The 23972-nt window shown below is 43.5% G+C and overlaps 1 protein-coding gene across 4 annotated transcripts in view; it reads right to left on the minus strand.

Moving 5' to 3' along the window:
* The window catches only part of BMP1 (bone morphogenetic protein 1), a 150406-nt gene that overhangs the window by 124027 nt on the left and 2407 nt on the right, over positions 1-23972 (minus strand). For 3 of the 4 annotated variants that reach the window (XR_008311035.1, XM_053269543.1, XM_053269545.1), the window contains 3 exons: positions 20449-20590; positions 19500-19569; positions 19065-19261 (listed from right to left, as the gene is read on the minus strand). Coding sequence is in view for 3 of the 4 variants with exons in the window: in XM_053269543.1 (XP_053125518.1) it covers positions 19065-19261; positions 19500-19569; positions 20449-20590 (409 nt within the window). In the remaining variant the exon portion in view is untranslated. The remainder of the gene's footprint in view (positions 1-19064; positions 19262-19499; positions 19570-20448; positions 20591-23972) is intronic. The other variant, XM_053269544.1, reaches the window with a different exon arrangement.

Below are 23972 nucleotides of genomic sequence, written 5' to 3' on the forward strand. Positions count from 1 at the left end.
GTGAAAACGTACTGCAGGGGGAGAATGGCAGTTCAGTCCTCAAATAGCAGAGCAAAACCAGTTTGGTGAGAAAGCAACAAAACAAGAGGTCTTGAGACAGTTCTTCAGTTTTGAACAAAAACGCAGCTTAATTTCAGCTGTAGCTCATGGCTGAAGAGAGAGATAAAAACAGCCAGCTATCTCTGGAGAGACAAAATGGAGACTAACACTGGAAAAACAAAGAGGGGAGGAGTGCAGCACTTTTATCCATGATCCTCCCCCGCCCACACACACACACCATGGTCACTATGAGACATTGCAGCTGAGAGCTGATGCTGCCAGGGTCCTAGCTCCAACACTCCTTCTCATCTGCTCGTGCTGCTGTCTATAAGTCCCAACCTCTCTCTCAAGGTTTTTAAATGATCCCTGGGTAATGGCTTAGTTAGTACATCTGTTATCATTTGTTCACTTGGACAGTACACCAATTTTACAAGTCCTTTTCCTTGTGCATCCCACACATAATGATATTTTGTTTCAATGTATTTTGTTCTAAATTTAATTTTCTCCATTTGTGAGATCTGGATGCAGTTTTGATTATCCTCCAACATCTCAGTGTCTTTTGGTTCGTCTGTGTTGAAATCCGACATTAGCTTGTGCAGCCATGCCACCTCTTGACACGCCTGAGTGGCAGATACATATTCTGCCTCAGTAGATGAGAGAGCAACTACTGATTGTTTACAGCCAGGGGCATAGCTAGGAGAGAGAGGGCCCATGTTCACCCCTCTCTTTGGCGGCCCCTCAGAGTGACAGAGATAATGAAGAAAAGAGAGAGGGGTGGAGCTGGGGGCCCCTCAGGAGCTGGGGGTCCAGGTTCTTTGAACGCTTTCGCTCAATTATAGCTACACCCATGCTCGCAGCTATGCCAACTGACTGCTCCACCACCATAAAAGAATACATAAGCACTGGTTGACTTGTCCTCAACCACTGGTCTGTTTGATCCTCAGACCTGTCTACATCTATATAACCTACTAATTTGGGCCAACTACTAGCAGGCAACTATAATTTTTTGATGGATCGTCCCTTTTAGGTACCTGCCAAGTCTCTTTCCTGCAGTCCAGTCATCTTTGCTGGGTGTGGCTTACTTTCCTATTCAAGATTCCCACAGATGCAGTTATATCCGGTCTTGTTATCATCACTACATATAAAGGTTTTCCAATTGCTATCCTGTACTCACTGTTGTCTGGCATAAGTTCACTCACCTCCTTCTGTTTTAGGTAACGTATATCCATAGGTGTACTCATTTCTTTGGCTTCTGTGAGTCCCAAATACTCTAGTAAATAATTTATTTTCTGTTTTTGGTTAAGCAAATAGCTTCCATCCTCTTCTCTCTCTATGTGTATCCCAAAATAGTGTGAAATAGGCCCAAGTTCTTCAAGGCTTGTCATCTCTATTTTCATAACAAATTATCAAATCATCAACACAAGTAAGCATATAGGTCCATCCATTATCTTTGAGCCTTGAGTACAGACAAGGATCAGCCTTTCCGTGGCCTTTTTCTCATTGACTAGCAACTGGTTTAATTTGACATTCCAGGCTCTTGCAGACTGCTTAAGTCCACAGATACCTTTCTGCAGCTTACATAAAAGTTTTTCTTTACCCGGTTCCACAAATCCTGGAGACTGCTCCGTATAAATATCTTCTTTGATGTAGCCATGAAGAAATGCAGTTTCCATGTCTATGTGATCCACTTGCATTTTCTTTGCTGCTGCAATGCTTAGGAGTGGCCTTATTGAGGTGTGTTTTACAACGGGAGCAAATGTCTTGTCATAATCTTCCCCATATATTTGCAAGAATAGCTTTGCCACCAGTCTCACTTTGTAATGCTGGACATCTCCTTCTGCATTTTGGCTTAATTTTAAAAATCCACTTACACCCCACAGTCTTTCCTCCCTCAGGTTGTTGTGTGAGTACCCATATGTTATTTTTGTGCAATGGTTTAATTTCTTCTTTTGCAGCTTCCTTCCAGTTTTGTGCTTCAGCTGCAGGAAAGTTATCAGTTTCTTTCCACATGCTTGGTTTTTGAAACCTTTCTCCCTTTGCAATGCAGGAAAGTTTCTTAGGTGGAACTCCTTTATTTTGTTATGTTGAACGCTGCACCATTTGTTCATCATCAGCATTCTCTTCTGCTGAATCGCTGCCAGGTGTAAAACGTACAGTAGATCCTTCCTTTTGGTCATATTGCCTTGATTCTTTCTCCAACTGAAAGTTGGGCTCTAAGTTTGGCAGTTCACTAGTGGTTGGTTTTTCATTTTCATGGAAGTATGCTACATTGCATATTTTAATTGTTTCTGTGGCAAGATCTAAAATCCTATATCCTTTACATCCTATGGAATAACCAACAAGTATTCCTTCCTCAGATCTGCAGTTGAGTTTGATCCTTTTGGCTTTTGGTATATAGGTGTATGCTTTAGATTCAAACACTCTTATATGAATCATAAGTGGGCTTGTTGCCATGCCATAACTCATGTGGCGTTGTTCCTGTGGCCTTTGCTGGCAATCTGTTTTGCAGGATTGCCTCATCACTGCCTCTCCCCAAAATTTAGTAGCCAAACCAGCATCTACAAACATGCATCTTGTCATTTCCATAAGAGAATAGTTATTTCTTTCTGCCACTCCATTTGGCTCTAGAGTATAAGGAACAGTCTTTTGGTGTTCAATGCCCTCCTCCTTTAGGAATCTTATGACATCATTCCCAGTGTATTCTCCACCATTGTCAGTGAGGAAGATCTGTGGCTTTCTCCCGAATTTGTTGCTCACTCTTGCAACATATTTTTTTAGTCTTTCTAGTACTTGTCCCTTTTCACTTAACAGGTGTATATGTGTATCTAGAATAGTCATCAATAAAAGTAAGAACATATTTATCTCCTCCTGGTGTGTTAACTTGCATAGTTTCACAAACATAACTAAGAATCAGATCCAATGGATGCTGTGTTTTTCTTACTTTGTGTGGAAGAAAAGCAGGCTGTGTTGCCTTTGCTCTTATACAGCATGCACATTTTGATTCAGTGCTGCAGGGGGCTATTTTCAGACCCTTTACCAAATCCAATTTTTCAGCCTATCATGTTGGCATCTCTATGGCCTAACCTTCTGTGACACAAATTCAGAAATCCTTTGTGTCTGTATTCCTTCACCGTGCATTCCTTCTTCTGCACCTTTTCCAATTTTATAACATTTTTTTAAAAAGATGTGGACTGAAGTTACGGTGATTATCTAGACTGCAAGGCTCCAAATAGGTGAAAGCAGAGCATAGAATTCCTGAAATTTGCACCAACTGGGCCCTTCTAGAACAGGAATGGCCAACTGGTGGCTCATGGGCTGCATCAGCCCTTGAGAGCCCAGGAGTTGTGGGCTACAGCTCTCAGGAGCAGCACACTGGCTCCATAATAAGCAGTGATTTCCTCCTTTTATAAACTGGGCCACTGGCTTCCACCTCATTGCAGTTCTCCTAGGCTCTTGCAATGGAAACCCCATGCTTCCTCTACCAGGAGGTCAAGATCAAGGGAAATAGCAGCTTCTCTGCATATTCTCCCAGCAGCCACTGATGAAGACACAAGCTCCACCACATCATAGGCTTCTCGGCACCCTGTGCATTTCTCCACTAGTGGGCTGAATCATCTCCTAAAGAGCATCACATCACAGACCTCACATACAAGCAATAAGTAAGTAAGTAATAAACAAACACCACCCCATCAGCAAGCTAGAAGTGAGGACATGAATAAGAGGTAAGAGGATGGACAAGTTATGGTGACCTGCAATGTGTGTGCCCAGTATGTTTTCTTGCCGGAAAACATAACAATAACAATAATAATCCCACTATTATTAATAATAATAATAATTACTTTTACATTTTATATCCCATTCTTCCTCCAAGGAGCCCAGAGCAGTGTACTATATACTTAAGTTTCTCCTCACAACAACCCTTTGAAGTAGGGAATTGGCACCCTAGGTGCAATTCCAAAAGACCTTGAAGAACACCTCAACACCATAGGGGCCACAGAAATCACCATCAGCCAATTACAAAAAGCAACTTTACTGGAAACAGCCTATATACTGTGACGATATCTATAATAATAACAGTAAGAACATTGATAATAAAATTCAGCCATCTCAGGTCCTTGGGAAGGACTCTGTGTCTGGATAAAACAAACCAGTCAATCACATCTGTCTGACTGTGTAAACAATAAACAATAACAATATTATTATTATTATTATTATTATTAATTCGATTTCTATACCATCCTTCCAAAAATGGCTCAGGATGGTTTACACAGAGAAATAATAAATGAATAAGATGGATCCCTGTCCCCAAAGGGCTCACAATCTAAAAGAAACACAAGATAGACACCAGGAACAGTCACTGGAGGTACAGTGCTGGGGGTGGAGAGGGCCAGATACTCCTCCCCCTGCTAAATAAAGAGAATCACCATGTTAAAAAGGTACCTCTTTGCCAAGTTAGCAGGGGTTAGACACCTGCAGCAAACAAACTGGTTACTTTTTACTAAGTAGCAGTCCCTTCCTGCTTTACAGGAGGAAAAGGAAGGAAATGGTAGGCCCACTGCTCCATAAGGTTGATGAAATGTTAACATCAAATTGTATATAAATCGTCAGCTTTATAATCACTCTCCACTCTCTTTCAAAGTGGTCCTCCAGCAAATGAATGCTGATCAGGAGCTATACCAAATATATCTTGGTATAAATCATAGATTGGAAGATTTCCCAGGTCACAGCTGGATATGTTTTGCTGTGGATGAAAACCCTCCAGATTTGCCCCAAGGTTTACAAGGTTCCTTTGGAAACCAGGTACCATGAATGGACGCTGGTGATTTACAGCTGGCATCCTTTTTACACCGCTCTCCTGGGAATGTGTGGGATTTCATGTCTGTTGCTTAACAAAATGCATTAATCTCCCAAGGACAACCTGAGTACAAATATTCTGGGGGCATGTGTTTGGTTAGCACTTAGTAAGGCTTTGCACATTCAAATCTTTGTACAAATACTGACTAAGCCTGCTTCTCAGCAGATATGAGATAAGAACAAGACAGTTTCAGATTGTGCGTGTGTGTGTGCGTGCATGCACACACTGTGCATTTCTCCAGGTTGGGTTTATCTTTTTTTCTGCATTTCTCCAGGTTGGGTCCATCTTTTGGAGGGGTGGGGGGGTCCATATTTATCCATTTTAGGCAGAATTATACAAAAAAGAAAGAAAGAAACCCCCAAACAGAATAAGCATATATTTATATCATGCTTATAAGTCACAGAATGTGGAATAATGTTCATGCAATTATTCTGTTTGTGTGAGCAGTGTAACAGCTGAACTGAAAATCTGTGTGAGAGCACAGCTACTTCTTCCATGAAAAGAAAAACTGGCAACTTTTCTTTTTACAGAAGGGCAGCTGTGAATGGGACTTTGTGGCTTCCACAAGAACATGTCACTCACAGGAACAGTTATAGCACAAGTTGGTAGAACAGATTCTACTTGCAATGTCACTTAACAAGTCTGCAATACAACCATTCTCTACTGCTTTGATCACACTGGGTCTTGCCCTCTTGGAGATTGGCACTAAAAGCATGAGTCTGACTTCTTGGATGTATGGCCATTCCATGAGCTGGGAGTAGTTTGCCAAAAGAGGCGGAGACTCTGCTCTCACTTCACCCAAGCCCACATCAGCTTGGACCAAAGGAAAGTACAGTATACTAAAGGATTTGTGTGCCTTCCTTGATGCAAATATGTAAGGTTGGGCTAATACCGATCATTTACCAGAATTTAACAGTCCCAATCGCAGCATATTTTATTCTATGGATAGGCCTGAAAGTGTGTGGGAATATTTTCATCCCACCATCTTGCACAATGCAAAACCATAATGCAAATGAGCATTTCTCCATGAGGTGGAAAGTAAATTTACGGGCTGTTTGGTTAAAGCAGCGATCTTCACTATTTTTCAAGTGGGGGCCATTTGGGGGGGACCCCCCAAAACCTTCAATGCAATAGCCATTTTCCACTTTGCTGATCACTGAACAATACCATGCTTTTCTCAGTGCAGGGAGGACTTTAAGAGACGGAGGACTTTAAGAGACGGAGCCCCATCTTAAGAGCTCTGTGGGGAAAGTGCTAGAGAGGGCTACAATTCCCAGCAATCTGTCCACGTCTTCCAAGATGGTGCAGGGACTCAAGAGGGCTCAATTTCCTTTCAAGGAACCCCACTGGTGCTGGACTACACAGTGGGAATGGTCATCTCCACATGGTTCCCGGGGACTGTGCAGAGTATTCAGCTTTGGCCAAAGCTTAACACAGGCCCAATAAACAATTAGTCGGGGTGTTGCAGTTAGATTTGATTGGGCCATTGTCAGGCCCATTAGCCACTGGGCCTGATAATGAGGAACACTAGGTTAGAGTCATAATTCCTCATCATTTGAAACTGTATGCACTGCGGAACTCAGATAGGAGTACAATATAGCATTGATATGGGCTCTGTGGATGGTCAAGAACAGCATCTCCTGGATCTTAAGCATCTATGTTGACTTTCTGGTCTCTGGATCAAGTAAGGTCCAAACGGCAGGCTCAGTTAAATACATAATGTACCTGTGTGTGTTTAAACTTAAATAGCAACAGTGGAAGGTGATTAGGATTGGGACCACAACATGTAGGGAGGGTATTCAACCCTTTCCCCTTGTGCCATAGTCTCAACAAAAATGGCCCTTCATAAAATAACCCATAAAAATGGTTATTAACCCTGAGAAAGAAGCTGGTCTTTCTGAGAAAGAAGCGTGGTCATTGGGACCCATTGAGATTTCTCTACTGAGATGCGGTACAACTCCCATAATCCCCAAGCAAAAGCCATTGAAGCTGGGGTTTCAGGGAGTTGTAGTCAACAACATCTGGGAATCCCTGTGAGAGGGAATACTGCTGGGATGTACATTGGCTTTGGCGAGATCATTTGCATCAGGGCCACACTGTGAAATGAAAGAGTTAAATACCTACATGCTGAAAGACTGGATCACCCTGCATCCTCAGCTGCTTTTGAACTTTTCTCTCTCTCACACACACAGAGCAATCTATGTGTTTAATATAATGCACAGTTTGGACCTCAAAAGCACCCCTTCCCCCACTAATAAATATAGTACATGATTTATTGCATCATTTATCATGCTTAATCTCATAAATCAGATATTTCCCACTATGGTTCTTTTTTCATAGAAAAGCAGCCTTTAATTCAATGCTCGATAGACACTCATGATTTAGTTTTAAGAGATTATGGCCACAATCCAACACAGGATTAAGAGTGCTTAAACCTAATGAAATCAATGGGCTTAAGTATGTTTAACTCTGTCTTGGATTGTGGCCTATAAATGTAGGCCTGAATATGTTTATTATATTCAGATTTCATTTTACACCAAGCTTTTTTTTAAATGAGTGTTTTTTTGAAGTTGTGAAACTTGTGTTCATCTTGCAAGGCCTTTGTGTTCAAAATATGAGATATCTTTATTTAAGGGCCTTAAATAAAGTTAATAAAATTGGCATTAAAATCCCAGTGTAATTTATTTAAATAATTTAAACAATCAGTTTTATACACACACATACACGTATAATGTTTGCAAGGAAGATTTCAATTTTTCATTATACATACATGTATTGTATAAATATACATACATGTACTATATATACATGTACTGTATTTTATAATTCTCTGCCTGCTCAATATAAGAAACTGACCTGCTATAACTGACCATCCTTGCTTTCACCCTGCATTGAAGGGCCCATGTCTAAAGGATGCTGCCTTATTCTTTTTTTAAAATCTACAATACACTTATTATTATTGATCTTTAAAGTCCTAAACAGTTTGGAATAGACTTGGAACAGGATGTCTAAAGCAGAATCTCCTATCCTTGGGTCTTCAGGTGCTGTTGGACTACAACTCCCATCATCCCCAGCCATAATAGAGGTGTGTGTGTGTGGAGGGGGTGACGGGAGCTGTAATCCAACAACATCTGGGGAGCCAAAGTTGGGAGCCTCTGCACTAGAGCTAAATTGGCTTCGATTCCATAAACCCTTTGTTGCTGTATAAACGTGTGTTAACTTCTGAAGAGCTTGACATGCCATTCATTCAGCTGCGAGTTTTGATTCCTTCAGCAAATTCCAACCGCACAATCCACAGCAGCACAAGTGGGTTCATGTGAGGGCCCTGTTGGCTCATCATGGCATGTGGGTTGCTATGGCAACACCCTTGGAACACACCCAGGGACACGGAGGTTTATTTTGACAGCAACTCAGTTTTGCTGACCCCAAAAAACCTCCTTTTTCCATTTCTCTCCCACCCTACCCCCGGCTTGTTTGCTTCCTTCTAGGGAAAGGGCATGGCCATAATGTGGGATTTCTAATGGCAAAGCTGGCTGGACCTCAAGCTGCGTTGCATTTCCGGAGAAAACGCCTATTGCCACCGTAGCAACCGGCCTGCAGGTCTGAGACCAGCGGAAGTAGGGTGGGAGGGCAGAGCTCTGCAGCTGTAGTGGAAAGAATCAGGAAAGCCTTTGACCAAGACCGTCTGTGATTTATGCCTGATGGGTAGGCAGCCTCTAGCTACCAGGAGCACAGGACACACATTGCTGGCAGGGAGAAAGCAGCTTTATTCTCACCCTCTGCCTCAGTGCAAGATTTCAGAGAGTCATGGATAAGGCAAGCTGCTCATGTTGATCTTGTATGCCCAGAGAATTTCCACAGAGAGAATGATAAATGTTGTGCAAAGTGTATGTAAAAAGTAAAGTGTGCCGTTGAGCTGGTGTCGACTCCTGGCAACCACAGAGCCCTGTGGTTGTCTTTGGTAGAACACAGGAGAGGTTCACTGTTCCCTCTAAGGCATGCGCACGTGCATGCGTTCACAGGTTTTCTCATGTTCGCTCGGTTAATTTTAGCTCCTGATCAGGTTGAATTAGGAAGGCCCCATTCTGACTGCATGTGGGCACACAATGCCTTGATACTGCCACCCAGAACAAACCTCATTCTGCACAGAGATGAAAAAAATTACCACGGAAGGCGTTTACCATTGACATCTCCCGCGCAGAATGAAATGATGCCTTTCAGCATCTTCCTATATCACCGCTGCCCAAAATAGGTGTTTCCCATAGTCTGGGAAACATACCAGCGGGGAGCTGAACCAGCAACCTCTGGCTTGCTAGTCAAGTCATTTCCTGCTGTGCCATTGTGCCTCCTAGAAAAGTAGTCCTCTTAGTCTGTTGTTGCAAAACCCACAAAGATTGTTGTGGCAGCTTAAAGACTTGCCAAGTTGCGACATGAGCTATCATAGATTCTTGCTTATAAAAAGCTCAGGCCACAGTAAATGTGTTACCCTTTAAACGTGCCACAAGACAAGACTTGCATTTACCTTGTACACTAGATGCCATTTGTAAGACCTTTCACAGAACAAGAAAGGTAATGTTTCACAAGGCTTGAGGGTGGCAGAAGAACAGATGGAAAAGCTAAAGACACAGAGGTTGGGAGTACAGGTCGGGTATCCCTTATCCGGACACCCGAAATCCGGAATGCTCTAAAATCCGGACACCATGACTTTAAAATGCCTTCCTCAGGGCAAGGGCCATCCCGCCGCCTCCCTCAAGCCTGGCCCAGGCGTGCCGGGCCGTCCCACTGCTGCCGCTGTCCACCCATCCCTGCCACCACCGTCGTCACTGGCACCTCCTCCGCTCGCCCACCACCTTGCCGACACCAGTGCCTCCTGCCTCCTCCACTCTCCCACCTCCTCTTTGCCGCCGCTATTTTTTTTTTTTTTTTGCTGGTGGAACTTTTGTGCGCTCTCGTGAGAGTTCCAACTCGCTGTTATGGACTATTCCAAATTCCGGAAAATTCCAAAATCCGGAACCTATCTGGTCCGAAGTAGTCCGGATAAGCGATTCTCGACCTGTACAGGCAGTCCTAAAAGATGACACTTTGTGGTGCTATTGAGTCCTAAGGTTACAATGATCCTTCTAAGTGGAGTGCAAAACAGCAAAAACCCCAATACAGTACAAGCAATTTGTTTCATTCACAGTTAATAAAGTAAAAAATCATGCCACTCCTTTGCTTTCCCATATTTACATAGGAATCTGCCTAATACTGAGTCAGACCATTGGTCTATCTAGTTCAGTATTATCTATAGCAGGGATTCTCAGTGTTGGGTCCCCAGATGTTATTGGACTTCAACTCCCATAATCCCCAACCAAAGGCCATTGGGGCTGGGGATTATGGGAGTTAAAGTCCAATAACATCTGGGGACCCAACATTGAGAATCCCTCGTCTAAGTGACTGGAAAAGACTCTCCAAGGTTTAAAGTTGTTGTACACTGCCCAGAGCCTCTGGATGAGGTGGTTTATCAAATAAATAAATAAATAAATACTCTTCCGCTGAGCTACACCCCATCTCCTAAGAGGAATATTTTACAGCAGACAGCACTCACATGTAGCCACCCATCCAAATACAAAACAGGGCAGACCTAGCTTAGCGAAGGGGACAATTCATGCTTTCAGATCATCCTGGGGAGAATCTATCTATGTGGTCGCTAAGAGTCAACACCAACTTGACAGCATTTAATCAAATCAATTAACTGCAAGACCAGCTCTCCTCCCCATTTCTTGTCAGATATGCAAGTGTGATAGAATGCTCAACACCACTTGGCAAGAAGATACATGATCAGCTTACACATGTACACCGTGGCAACTTACCACTTGGCAAATGGTGGTTTAGATTCATCCCAAGTTGCATAAGGATCCAATGACGCAAGGAGTCCAGGACTCAGGTAGCTACTCTACGTGACAGGATTCCAAGAACACATTTCAAAGAAAGGATGTGCCATTTCTTTAAAGTTTTCAACTTGTCAAAGCAGCAAAACTGTCTGCTATAAAGTCTTCGAAACAACCCACTGTTACATTTTTATGCTTCTCAACAGTTTTGAGGGTAAGCAACTTGGCTTTTTACGAGGTTCTTGAAACCAAAAGTAGCTTGTGAGTCGCACACACACACACACACACACACACACACACAGAGAGACTGCAGGGCCAAACACATACACTGCTTGACCTTTTAATTAACCATTTGCTTTTAATTAACCATTTAGTGAAAAACAAATACTAAAGAATTAATCTGATAACTGCTGGTTTTTGTATTTCCAAAGTAATATACTCTCAGGGCACAATTTCCTAAGAATAAGCCCCACTGAAACTAATGGGACTTACTTTTGAATGTTTATTTATTTAGCATATTTGTAAACCACCCAAAACTCATGTGTCCTGGTGGTTTACAATGAAACAACATACTTATTGGTGTGCTAAAATGCAGTAAATTGAGACCTATAGTACTTCTACTATTTTATAATTGTATAATGACTTTATTATTATCATCTTATAGGAGAGATGTCTTAACAAAAACTGTATAGCAACATTTTAAACCAATAAGGCACAGATCTTAATTGGTCTGAAATATTTTTTCTACTGTCATCTTAAGAAAGAAAGACTGGGCTAAATGATATGCCTTCTCTCAGAAACACAGAGATTTGTTACACGTATGTGCAGAAGCAATTTCCTGCCTGCAACATAAAATAAAATAAAATAAAATAAAATAAAATAAAATAAAATAAAATAATTTGATAAGACCCAGTGTTGGTTATGCAAGGAAATGTCTGTTATGCAAGGAAGCAGATGAGACGGTTGAGCACCTTGTATGTTGTTGTAAGAAAATTGTGCAGAATGATTATAAGGAAATACACAATAAAGTTGCTGCGATGATCCACTGGAACTTTTGCAAGAATTACAAATTGCCAGCAAGCAAGAATCGGTGGAATTATCCAATTGAGAAGGTCACAGAAAATGAGGAGGCAAAAATCCTTTGGGATTTCCGAATACAAACTGATAGGTATTTAGCACACAATATGCCAGATCTGACAGTCATTGAGAAGAATCAGGTTCTGATCACTGATATTGCAATCCCAGGGGATAGATGAGTTGGTGAAAAACAATTGGCGAAAACAACTAAATACAAGGACCTTCAGATTGAAATTGAGCGGCTTTGGAAAAAGTAAACAGTAGTGGTGCCAATAGTTGTTGGTACCCTTGGTGCAATACCAAAAGAACTTGAACACCATCTGTTCAACACCATCTTGGGCATCAATAAAATTACAGCACATCAGCTACAGAAGGCCACACTATTCAGGACAGCAAAAAATACTATATCTCTATCTTTAATTATCCTAGACCCTTGGAAAGGGCCCAATAATTAAAGTACCAAATCCAGTCAATAACATCTGGTAGACTATGGAAACAGCATAATAATAATAAACCTTATTTGTTAGCCGCCCCATAACAGCATTAAAACATTAAATAAAAACACATAACACATGAAATAACACACTCAAAATACAATACACAATTTTAAAACTTTTTAAAAGTCAGTTTTAAAAATCAAATTTAAAAGACCTGAGTGAACAAAAATGTCTTTACCTGGCATCTAAAGAACAAAGTGATGAAGCCAGGAGAACCTCACTGGGGAGACTTTTCCATATATGGGATACAACCACTGAAAAGGCCTTCTCCCTAGAAGCGACCTGCCTCACCTTGTTTGGCAGGGGCACTCAGAGCAGGGCCTCCGAAGAAGACCTTAAGGTCCATGTTGGGACATATGGGGCAAGGCGCTCCGTCAGGTAACCTGGTCCCAAGCCATTTAGGGCATGCAAGGTTAAAACCAGCACTTTGAATTGGGCCCTGAAAACGGACTGGGCCCAATTTTATGCCAGTTGAGCTGACGAAGCACTGGCATACAATTCCAAGCAATGCTAGTGATTTGGTAGATATAACCCCGGGGGGGGGGGGCATGGCTACAATTATTCCTTGGAAGAAGTTTGGTGTATCCAAAGCATGTGCAGGGACAAGAAAAATGCAAAATGTTCACAAACACACATATAATGCAACTTACTCCAACTACAACCTCGCCAATTCCAAAATTCTCCAGCTATTGCTAGACTTTGCCCTCTTCAAATAATTAGTTCTGCCATGCCCTTGCCCCTGTCAAAAGTCCCTAAGGATTCCAGCAACCACTGTGTCAGTAGCAAGAATGTTATCAGTTGACAAACAACATCAGGGACACAGTTTGGCAACATCTGCTCCCATTATCTGACTAGTCAGAGCCCCTGGTTTATGTCCCAATCCTATGAGTTGCCATGCACAGATGGTGCATCGTAGGAGCCTTAGCAGAAGTAAGAGGTGGCAATTTGTACTCTTGTGCCAGCACTAGCACCTTCCTTAAGTCCAGCCATGTAGCTGGACTTAGATGATGAAACCCACTACATGATCATATGGTTCTTCTCCCAGGCAATGACTCTTTCGTGTTTGCGAGTGCCCAGACAGTGGACACACACTGCAGATCCACATCCTGGCCTTCCTCTCATGTCAGTGCTCTTTGCTTTTGCCACTTTGTGGTTTAGATTGATGAGTGGATCTGTAGGTGGGGGTGAGGGTAGCTAGCAAACAGATGGCCCTGCCTCTTAGCAGTTGGCTGGACCAGATGGCCCTTCCTACTGTATGATGCTATAAAATGAATTGTCTCCTTTTAGAAGTACTCTTAAGATAGCTGTAGTGTATTCTGCCAAGAGGATTTGCTCAAGGAATGAAACCTCTGCATGCACGTCAGGGTAGAAGGCAGGGATGCATTATGCACATACATGCACACAAATATACCCGTCTGCACTTGCTTTGCCATGCATCTCAATATCTAGCATGATTTAGAGACAGGGACCATCATGTACTTTCACCCCATTTCACTAGCTGTCTAGTTGTTACGGCTGAAGTGTCAGTTGCTGCAATGGGATACCTCTGATAGCTGTGGCAGTGAAGACCTATCTGATCTGGTTCTGCTGTGCCAATGAGGATGGGGCAAGGCAAAAACAGAGAAGGGACAAGTTGAAGGTGGGCTTGCTGACAGCAAGAGCAAGTTTCTGCTGTTCAGACCAACAAGGAAGCCTGAATCGAATGTCTTTCTAAGGGTTAGGGAGTTGAAAGCTGAAGTATCCTGGCTTCTTAGTGCAAGGGGACTTCCTTTGCTGGTGTGGTTGGTTCCTCTCCCCAGTTCCTCCCTTTAGTCAGAGTTGGGTTAAATTCCCACCTGAACACAGGAGCCTTATACCAAGCATGCAGATGCTCTTCCCAAAGCACCCCATCCTAATGGGAAATTTACAGTGCTCACACATGCCATCTCCCATTCAAATGCAAACCAGGGTGGAGCCTGCTTAGCCAAGGGGACAATTCATGCTTGCTACCACAAGACCAGCTCTCAAGTTATCTGTTCAAGACCCACTGCAGGGTTTGATTTCTCACCCCTTACAGTGGCTTACCTCTGGCTTGATAATCAAGGTTGCCAGTTCGAATCTCTACTGGTATGTTTCCCAGACTATGAGAAACACCTATAACGGGCAGCAGCGATATAGGAAGATGCTGAAAGGCATCATCTCATACTGTGTGGAAGGTGGCAATGGTAAACCCCTCCTCTATTCTACCAAAGACAACCACAGGGTTCTGTGGTCACCAGGAGTCGGTTAGGGTTAGCTTAGAGGACTAGACCATGTTGTGTGTGTTAGAAGTGAGAATTCTAAAGCATTGCTCTTAGCAACGCAGTAACCTCTTTTGGCCACTAGAGGCATGATGAGATGTTCATAGGTCTGCCTTGGTCAGTTAGAGTCAGGACAGTTCAGTTGTTGTTGTTGAAGGCTAGTGCCTCTTTGGGTATGTTGTTCAATGTCTCTGTCTGTCTGTCTCTCAGTATGCAATGTGTAGTTTCTTAATAAATCTTGATTTGTTTTTTGAACTCAACCTAATGTTTGTAGATAATCTCTTGAGCTAAACTTTACCACCACCAGAGCATACTGTGCTGTGTGAGGACTTTAATGTTTCTCCTCACACCTCTCATGAGTGCGTGCACCATTTCCTTTGCATGGCTGAGTGTGCTATACTTTATAACTTGTAATCAAATGGGTCAGGATTACAATTGATGCCTTGCCTACATAAATTGTGCAAGGAGAATTAGGAATCACCCCAGGACAATCCGTACTTTCCCTTCCAGCTTTCTATGCGAGAAAGCCAGACAGCCTCAATAAGACAGCCTTGTTTAGCAACACAGAGGCACAGCATAGCTCCGATTGTGGCTGATCACCCCATCCAGCTTTCTCCCTGTCTTCTAAGAGGGCAGAGGATTTGGGATGGGAAAAGATGTGTAATATCAGGAAGCGAGGGCAGCACAGTGAGCGGAGTTGTAGGTGGGCAACCACTTCCGGAAGTTATAGGCAAAACTGAGAAAGGGTAGGAAGAAGTGCTCTAGCAATTGTGCAGAGCATTAAAACTAGACAAACCTGTGATAATAAAATGCATTGTGTAAACTGTTTTTGGTTTGTGAGAATGGGTATGTACAGGAAATGTTGTACAGACAAGAGATCCAGGGCAGTGTCCGATACAGATTTAGCCTCATGGATGGCCCACAATCATGGCCTGAAGGCACCAGGAGAAATAGGGTATGCTATATAAGAGTGAAATGTACTATTTACAGCATCCACATCACACTCAGCCCTTCCAAATGCACAGGACTTTGTACCTGTTAGGGATGCTTATCTACCAACTGTATGTATTTGGCCGAGACAATAATGGTCATGCTTTAAAGAGTTATGTCAGTACACTTTATTATACGTCATCACATATTTTAAAATGAAGATCACATCCTTTCACTCTTGAATAATGGTTCCTCTGCTAATTTCTCTACTCACAATCACTTAAGCAGACTGAAATCCCTGTTTCTCACACCAGGAGGTGCCTTAGCTCAGTGCATGGCGTGGTTATGCATGCTTTGTATGCATAAGGTTCAGTTGCCTCTAGAAAGAGCTGGGAAAGACTCCTGCTTGAAACCCTGGACAGATTCTGCCAGTCAGTGCAGGCAATACTGAACTAAGTAGACCAATGGTTTGACTCAGTGGGCAACCTCCTTTGCTCACCAACATGTCACCTACTAAAGTATAAGGAAAGCCATTCATTCTCAACCATCTTGCCTGTGTCTCCAAGAGTGAATAAAGTATGTTAAACTTCATTCCCATTAAGTGGCCTTGCAACTTAACTTTAACTTTGTTAAATGATGATCCACCAAAGTGGCAGCTCTCCTTTAAAATCGGCCAGATGGCCAGTATTTCTGATCATTTCTTTTCTCTCATCTTTTGACTATTGAGGAAAACACCCCCGTGGAACTTTGGTAACTGGTTCTCCTGCCCAGAAAACTGCCACAACATTGTTCACACAAGTCAAAATCATGACTCAGACTCTTAAAACAACAAGGCAGGCTTCCTAAGAATGGGATTTGAAATCCTCACCTGTGCAGGCTTCTGGTTTGAAAACAAGCCACGTTATACCTTTAGGTTTATCTCAACAACTGTGAAAGCAAGCTATTGAGGAATTGGAGGGACATTTTTGTTTGTTTATTAAAGAGTCCAACAGTAATCTGCGGGTCACACATATGTGTTTCAGAGACTAAGTATGTTCAGCAGACAGGATGGTGTCTACCCCAATTTAACATACAGAGACATAGCATAGTAAAGCACTTTTCTCACTTAGAGCCTCTTTAGAGTATCTTAACTCTACTACTGAACACATTTATGGGACACAGGTCACACTGATTTCAGAAGAATGCTATTCCAAGTCAGGGGCCTAGAAAAACTAGGATGATGGAAAGTTATTCCATTGTTAAGAGAGTAATGCTGATTTAAGTGCATGCTATTTTATATTGTAATTGCTATTATACTCTATTTTTGTTTGCTTTTGTTTTAAAAGCATTGTTATCTGCTCAGAGTCCATAGAAGAGCCTATTCTGTTCAGTGAAAATAAGACATGAACATGTGAATGCTAAAGTTGTTTTCAGAGTTCTAGTACATAAGTATAAAAAATTAACTCCAGTATTAAGTTCACAACAGGATTAGCCATCACAGACATCTGCACTCCCACCACTCTTAAATATGGAACTTTCTATGAAGTGACAGAGCCAGATATCATGCAGATTACTGACAGGAACTAAAACTAAATAAGGTATAAATAAGAACAGGCAGGTTATAAGTTAGAAATAAGAACATTATAAATAACAGTGTGAGTTGTAAAAAAAAAAAGAGAGAGAGAGAGAGGACAGGATGCTTCATAAGGTAAATGGAACAACAAATTGTCCACACTGCACAGCTAGGGAAGTACAGAGACCTGGCAAAAGCATCCAGAAGGATGCTGTCAATATCACTACACCATGCCAATCACCATCATTTAACCAATGGATACACTTCAAGGGTAGTGGTAGTTGGGGATAGGTTGCTGGATCCTGCATTCATCATTATTTTAAACTAGGGCAGGGCTGCACAACTTTGGTCCTCCACATCCCATCTCAGCGTCCAATAGCCAGGGATGATGGGCAACCCTGCTCTAGACTAGTGATCTGGCGATAGTGACCCCTGGATCTCTCACGCTGCACTTGAAGTGCATTTACAAACATGTTTTTAAAAATTAGAAACGACACACCAGATGTTCTGCCATTATTATCCAATCACACAGCCCCCTTCTCTTTCACACTTTTGAGCTTGAATGGAGTGGGGTGGGGGAGAGAAAAAGAAAAACCTGAAAGCCTTTTGAGCCTCTTCTCACTTCAACCGGTGCCTGAACTGGCACTGTCAAAAGTCATTCAGAGTTCCACCGTTGATTGTATTGGTAGCAGGATTAAAGCACTGTTCAGTGGAATTACACCCCTTTAGGCTAATGAAGAATAAGCAGGCCTTGTATCTACAGGCATGTCCAAAGGCTCCAAGCTACCTGATCAGATCTACTGTTTCAGCAAGTTTGACCCCTGCATGACACATGAGCAGGATGTTTCAACTTGCACAGGTTCCTCATTGGTCTGGTCCCTGCGACTGACAGTGACCAGTGTGGACTGTGTAAGCCTCATAGCCAGCTTTCCACAGCTTGTGTGGGGGTGTTGGAGGGCCACACACTATCAAGGGGCAAAAATCAGGGGGGAAATGCCACCTGAATTATTAGGTGTTCTGTGATACACAAACAAATCCCAACTCACACCAGCTAAGGAATTAAACGGTACAGGCATACTCGTGTGAGCAACTGAGGCTGAGTGTTCCTTAAAATCTTTCTGGGTCTGAGAAACCTGCCTCTTTTGACAGCTACCACCCTGCAAGCAGCTGTGAAGCAGGGAGGCTGTTCAGAAAGAGGAAATGTTCAAGAGGAGAAAAAGGGGAGCAAGTCCAGTTCACAAAGACTTGCCCTTCACCTTCTAAGTACAAACAGATGTCTCTCTCTGGGTGTCTCCTGGGCAACTTCCTCACCTTCATCCCTCGTCTACAGTGTCTGTTTACTTTCCTTCAACCCACCCGCACCCCTCCTGCAAGCATATACACGAGGACATTAGGCCTCTTGCCACTGACATCACACAAAGGACCCCAAAGACACTCAAAATTGCTAGGGGGTAGTGAGACAAAATAATTTGCCGAGGAAGAAACACAGTTTAATTTCCTGCAGTAAGGCAGGGTGGCTGGAAGAGCCTTCTGTTCCTACCAAGCATTATTTCTAAAGCTGTGGAGTTTGTATGTCAAATACTCTTTCTTTCTCAGTCTGAACTTTAAAAGTCCAAGAGTTCTTTTACAACACAGAGGGGAGAAAGGGAGGGGAGTAGCGGAGAGAGAGAAAGGAAGGAGGAGGGAGGGAAAAAAAAAACCACACACACAACTTTCCTTTCTTTTGTCTGCAAGCTGCACTGCCAACTAGGCAGTGTGCATGACCCAGGTTCAACAAGCCCCTCTGCCCTTTCCAGAGCTTTGATCCAGTTTCCAGACACACAAAAGACCACTACTTCCCCCCACCCAATAATAACAACAACAACAATAAAAATGAAGACACTTGCAAAGATCATTGCAGTGGGAACAGTGGCTGTAAGGCTGGCAGTGGGGCGTCCCCGTCACCCCCCCCCCCACAAGCCTTACCAGCTTTGCAAGGGTCCTTATAGTCAATTGGATCTGTGTCTTCCTCCTCTTCTTCTAGGACATAGCTGTAATCTGTAAAATCCATCGCTTGTCCCAGGACCAGGAAGGAAAGGAACAGCAGCCCCCCCCTGGATGCAGGCATGCTGGCAGGTCCCGGGAAATGCTCCACGGAACTGAAAGGGGAAAAAAAAACAGGACTGGGAAAGGGGAGGGGGGGAAAGAGAAATGGAAAGAGATGGGAGGTTTCCCCCCCTCTCCTCTCTCTTTTTTTCTTTAGGGAAATGAGATCTGGTGGAGGCGGGTTCAAGCACAAGAGCTCAGCCCCCTCCAAGCTGGAGGGTTTGATCACAGTACAGCCCTGGGAACTGGGCCAGCCAGCAAGGGGGGAGACAACGCGGCTTTGCAGCCTGCCTGAGGGAGATGCTTTCTACTCACCCACGGACACATCCTTTTTTCCTTGCCGGGGTCCAGCTTAGGCGGCTGCCTGCATGACCGTCCCCGGAGACTGCGCTGGAGAACAAGGCACATCAGACCCCTTGCAAAGTTTGTTGCCAGCCCAAAGGCAAGAGACCCAGGAACGTAAACAAGGCGTGCAACCAGAGACTGGCCGCCCACCCCCGTTTTTCTCCCGGCCTGGGCTGTGAAGCAGAGAAATCTTCAGAAACTCTTGAGTGGGGGGGGGGAGGGGAAGAGAGCGCGAGAGGGGGGGGGAAAGGGCATGTTAGGACAGAGCGGAATATTTTAGGCCGGCCTGGATTCTTTTCAGGATAAATGCGGGGCGGCAGGGGGCTGGGGGAGGAAAGGGACACTGATCACTCCCCCCCTGGGATCGGCAGGGAAGCCAAAGAGCCCGGGGCGAAGAGAGCCCAGGCACTTCCTGGGTGGACACAGCAAATCGGTTGGTCGCTACCCTACACTCCCCCCTCCCACCGGCGAAACATGAAAGGAGGAGGGGGGGGGCTTCGAAAAACCAAAGGGCGGGTGCGGGCCCTTTTCCTTTTCGCCGCGGGGGAAAGAAGCAAATGCTGCTGCTTGCAGCTGCGTGGCTTACAGACTTAAGCAAACACACACTGCGCGCCCCCGGGCCGAAGTAGATGTCATGTATCCCTGAAGCCGGGTGCATCTGGAGGATCCGGGGATGGGTTTGGCTTTGTTTTGCAGAGCTCTAGTGCCTGCCTGCCTGCGCTACGCGGGGGAGAGTTGCACGGCCCTCCCGAGGAGGATGCCAGAGGGTGGGCAGAATCCCCAGAGAAAGGAGCCAGTCCCACGAACCGAGGGAAGCAGCAACTTCTCCTTCTCCCGAGCTGCCCCCAATCCAGGCTGGCTTTGCTCCCTACGGAAGGGCGACCAGAGAAATCCCCACGCGGCAGCCGACCTGCCTTACCTTCGCACCTTCGGTGCACCCACGTGCTTCTCCTCTCGACTCGCCGCGCGGGGCTCTGTCTGACGTGGCAACTGAAGCGGGCTGAGTCCTGAAGCACAGTGGAGTTCTCTGGGGGAAATGTAGTTTGCGAGTTGCTTCCATCCTGTGCGTGGTAGAAAACGAGGTAGTTCGCAAGATACTACATTTAGAAGTTAGAAAGTCAGAAAAGATGTCCGGAGCGGGTGGGTGGTTTCTCTGGGACAAAAAGAATATGTGAACGGGAAAGAATCATTTTGTTGCTGTTGCCAGTGGTTTGGTACACGGTTTTTCATTATTTGAATAACGTGTACATATTTTAAATGGCAAGGAAAATTTGTTTTCGAAGTTAGCTTTCACATGTGGGTAAAGTAGACAGCGGCAGTATAGTAACTGGGGACATTTAACAATGCTCCTGGGAAAACCTGAAAGGCCTGACTGCAAGTCTTGTAGAAAATCTGGCCCTTGTGCTTTTAAACCAAGGGGGGCAGGATGATAAGGATGCTTTTAAAATCTAGAGCTGCTCTGATAGTCATTTAAAACTGTACCAGATGAATAATCTGATGCTGGACCAATTAATGGGAATGAAAGCAAAGGGATTTCCCCCCACTGAATTAAGCTGAACCCAAAAAGCTTACCTACTGGTGCTGACTTGTATTGTCTCAGCAAAAAACGATCACTTGTCCATCTCACTTAACTGGGTTAATGCTGGCCATGGTCGTTTTGTGTAAGATGATTGATTCCATTTGGAATTATTTGCATCAAAAGAATGGGTTTAATTTCAAATTAATCATCTTGCATCCAATGACTTCATATTCAGCAGCAACCCAGTTGAGTGAGATGGGCAAGTTTTATCTTTTGGCGAGGCAATGGGAATCAGCCCGAATATGCAAGTCTGAGTTAGGCAGAACTCCAATTCTTATGGGAGAACTTACCTCCATTATATTTCTCTTAGGTCACTGCATAGGAATACCAATGTAGAAAGCTGCATTATACAGAGTCAGAGCATTGGTCCATTTAGCTCAGTGCTGTCAACACTGACTGGTAGCAGCTCTGCAGCCCTATCTGGAGATGCCAGGGATTAAATCTGGGAGTTTTTGCATGCAAAGGATGTGTGGTGCCACTGAGCTACAATCCCTCCCAAAGTTCTTAGCTCAAAGAGGGTCTCTGCAATTGAATAGCTGGGAGGTAGGGGCAGTTTTGCAGGAAGGCCTTTAACAGGTATGTGGCAAGAAGTAGTGCAGTAGTATTGCTTCTTGCAGTATTGCAGCAGCGTAACAGGGAAAGTCCAACTTATGGGAATATTTTCTGGTTCAGAATTCTTAAAAGGAAGCAGGAAATTTTGTCCAGGAAGTACACAGGTAACTGGAGGGCTGAGACTGGTGACTCTGGCAGGAGTTCACATGCTAGGGGGAAGTGGTTGTGGGGATGCACACTTCACATGCTCTTTTAGGTGCAAGATTAGCCATTGTTTGCATGGAAAGTAGTATTGCCACACCAGAATCTGTGAACTACATAAGTAACTTGACTGTGGGTGACACCTACAGGTCAAACAGTGGCATTTTGGTCACCTCTAGTATAAAAATACACAAGGTGCTATTATTGGAGCCTTTGCTCATGATCAATGATTTGGAAATGGAGAGGGCTGCTGCAATTGTAGGACAACAAGAAAGAATGAATGGTGGATAATCAGGATTGCCAGATCCCATTTTGGAAAGGGTCGCTGTTCTTTTAAGACTCTGTGACATGGCTTCAACAAAAATATGTTAGACGGATGGATGGATGATGTTTATATAGTGCCATCCATGTATTTGATACTTTATAAAGATGAGAGGAAAGGCCACTGTCCTGAAAGGCTTATGGTCTATAAATCAACATAAGGGAGACATCAGAGGAAGGGGAGTGAAATGGAAGTATAAGAATATATAATTATTTGAGATAATAGCCAACAATGCATATATCACCCCACTGACAGCCTCATCCTTGTACTAAAGTTGAAACCAGCTTGGAGGTGAAGCATCCTCTTAAGCCTGAATTTTTTGCAACAACTCAAATGTGTGTTATTTATATAGCACTGTGTGAATAGTACTTTACAAAGAGTAAGAAAGCAAGTCCATGTTTTCTTATTTTTTACAGAAAGCAAGATGTAAATATTGATTTTAGGATGCTGATACTTAACATTGCTTTACAATTCATCAAGGTTTAACATAATTATAAGTATCCCTTCAAACCAACTTCTATCAGCAAAAGTTTCATTCTGAAAGTCAAATGTGAATCATTTCATTCACCAGATTTTCAATTTATGAAGTTTTGATTTAGCTTTATGCTATTGTCCTGATCTGAATAATCTTGAACTGTTAGGAGATCTCAGTTCACTCACACACAGTATATACTCTCTACTCATAAGCTTGAATAAACTTCACTACAAAGCAAACAGCATAAACAGAAGTAATAACACTACAATTAGCAGCTGGGCATCCTGTGATCTTGAACTAGGAATGGTCCTTATTCCTGGTCTGTTTTGACCCAATGTTTGCTGCTTTGGATGTATGCAAACTTCTGGGTTTTTACAGAGAACTCTCCAGTAGAACAGTGAGTACTTACCACATATAGTTTAATGCTCTTTCTGGATTATCAACAAGGGGAGTCAGCGAGATTTATGTTGCATCTTAGGTAGCCTTAAACCAGGTTGTACTCAACCAGGTCCCTCAAGGATCCTGCTAACTCCTTGCTCATAACCTGATTCAAGAGTTGGGGAAAACAGCCCTGCTGAGGCCTCTGCTTAAAGCTCTGGTTTCCATTGGTTTACTGAATTTAGCAAGTTGCAGTTCCTGCTGAACCCATCCCTTTGTAAATGCAAAGCTCTGGTGACCTCAGCAAGAAGCCTGGGCTGGAGAGTAGGCCCAGATAGAAAAATCTCTCTTGTTTTGACCTCTGAGTTTAGCTTCCTACATGACCATTTAATCATCTTTTTCAAATGTGAGGCTGCACAGAGGTCACAAAAAGCAACTTGTCAGAAGAGGACTGATTTCTCTGAAAGAAGTCTCTTCCTTTTGGGTAATGGGAGAGTCTGCAGGAGGCACACTCTCATGAAATTATTCAGAAAGCGGAACCCTTTCTCTCCCTGCTCTGCAAGTTGGACATCTTAGTTCCCTTAACTGGATGTGGATTTGATTTCAGCCCTTCTCCCAGATTCTGAAGTATATGGTCTGGGTTAGGCAAAACCTGAAGAACAAATGCAGCTACTGCCCTCTGTCTCTTGAGCAACTAATCTTAGCTCTATTGTCATCCTCTCTTTTTATTTTTTGGGTTATTTGTGGGACTTGACTCTTCATTTCCTCTGCTTCTTGACTAGTAAGTCTGGGTAAATTTGCTAGCCATCCATCACTGGAGCAGGGAGGAGCAACAAACCCTACTCATTACTGACCTGCTGTTTATTCACCCTTAGAAGTTGATCAGGGGAATAGAAGGCTGCTGCTGGGTTATCTCCTCATGAGTAGTGAGGGTGT

Source organism: Hemicordylus capensis, chromosome 8 (assembly GCF_027244095.1).
Source record: "Hemicordylus capensis ecotype Gifberg chromosome 8, rHemCap1.1.pri, whole genome shotgun sequence".
In the NCBI taxonomy this organism is placed as follows: Eukaryota; Metazoa; Chordata; class Lepidosauria; order Squamata; family Cordylidae; genus Hemicordylus; species Hemicordylus capensis.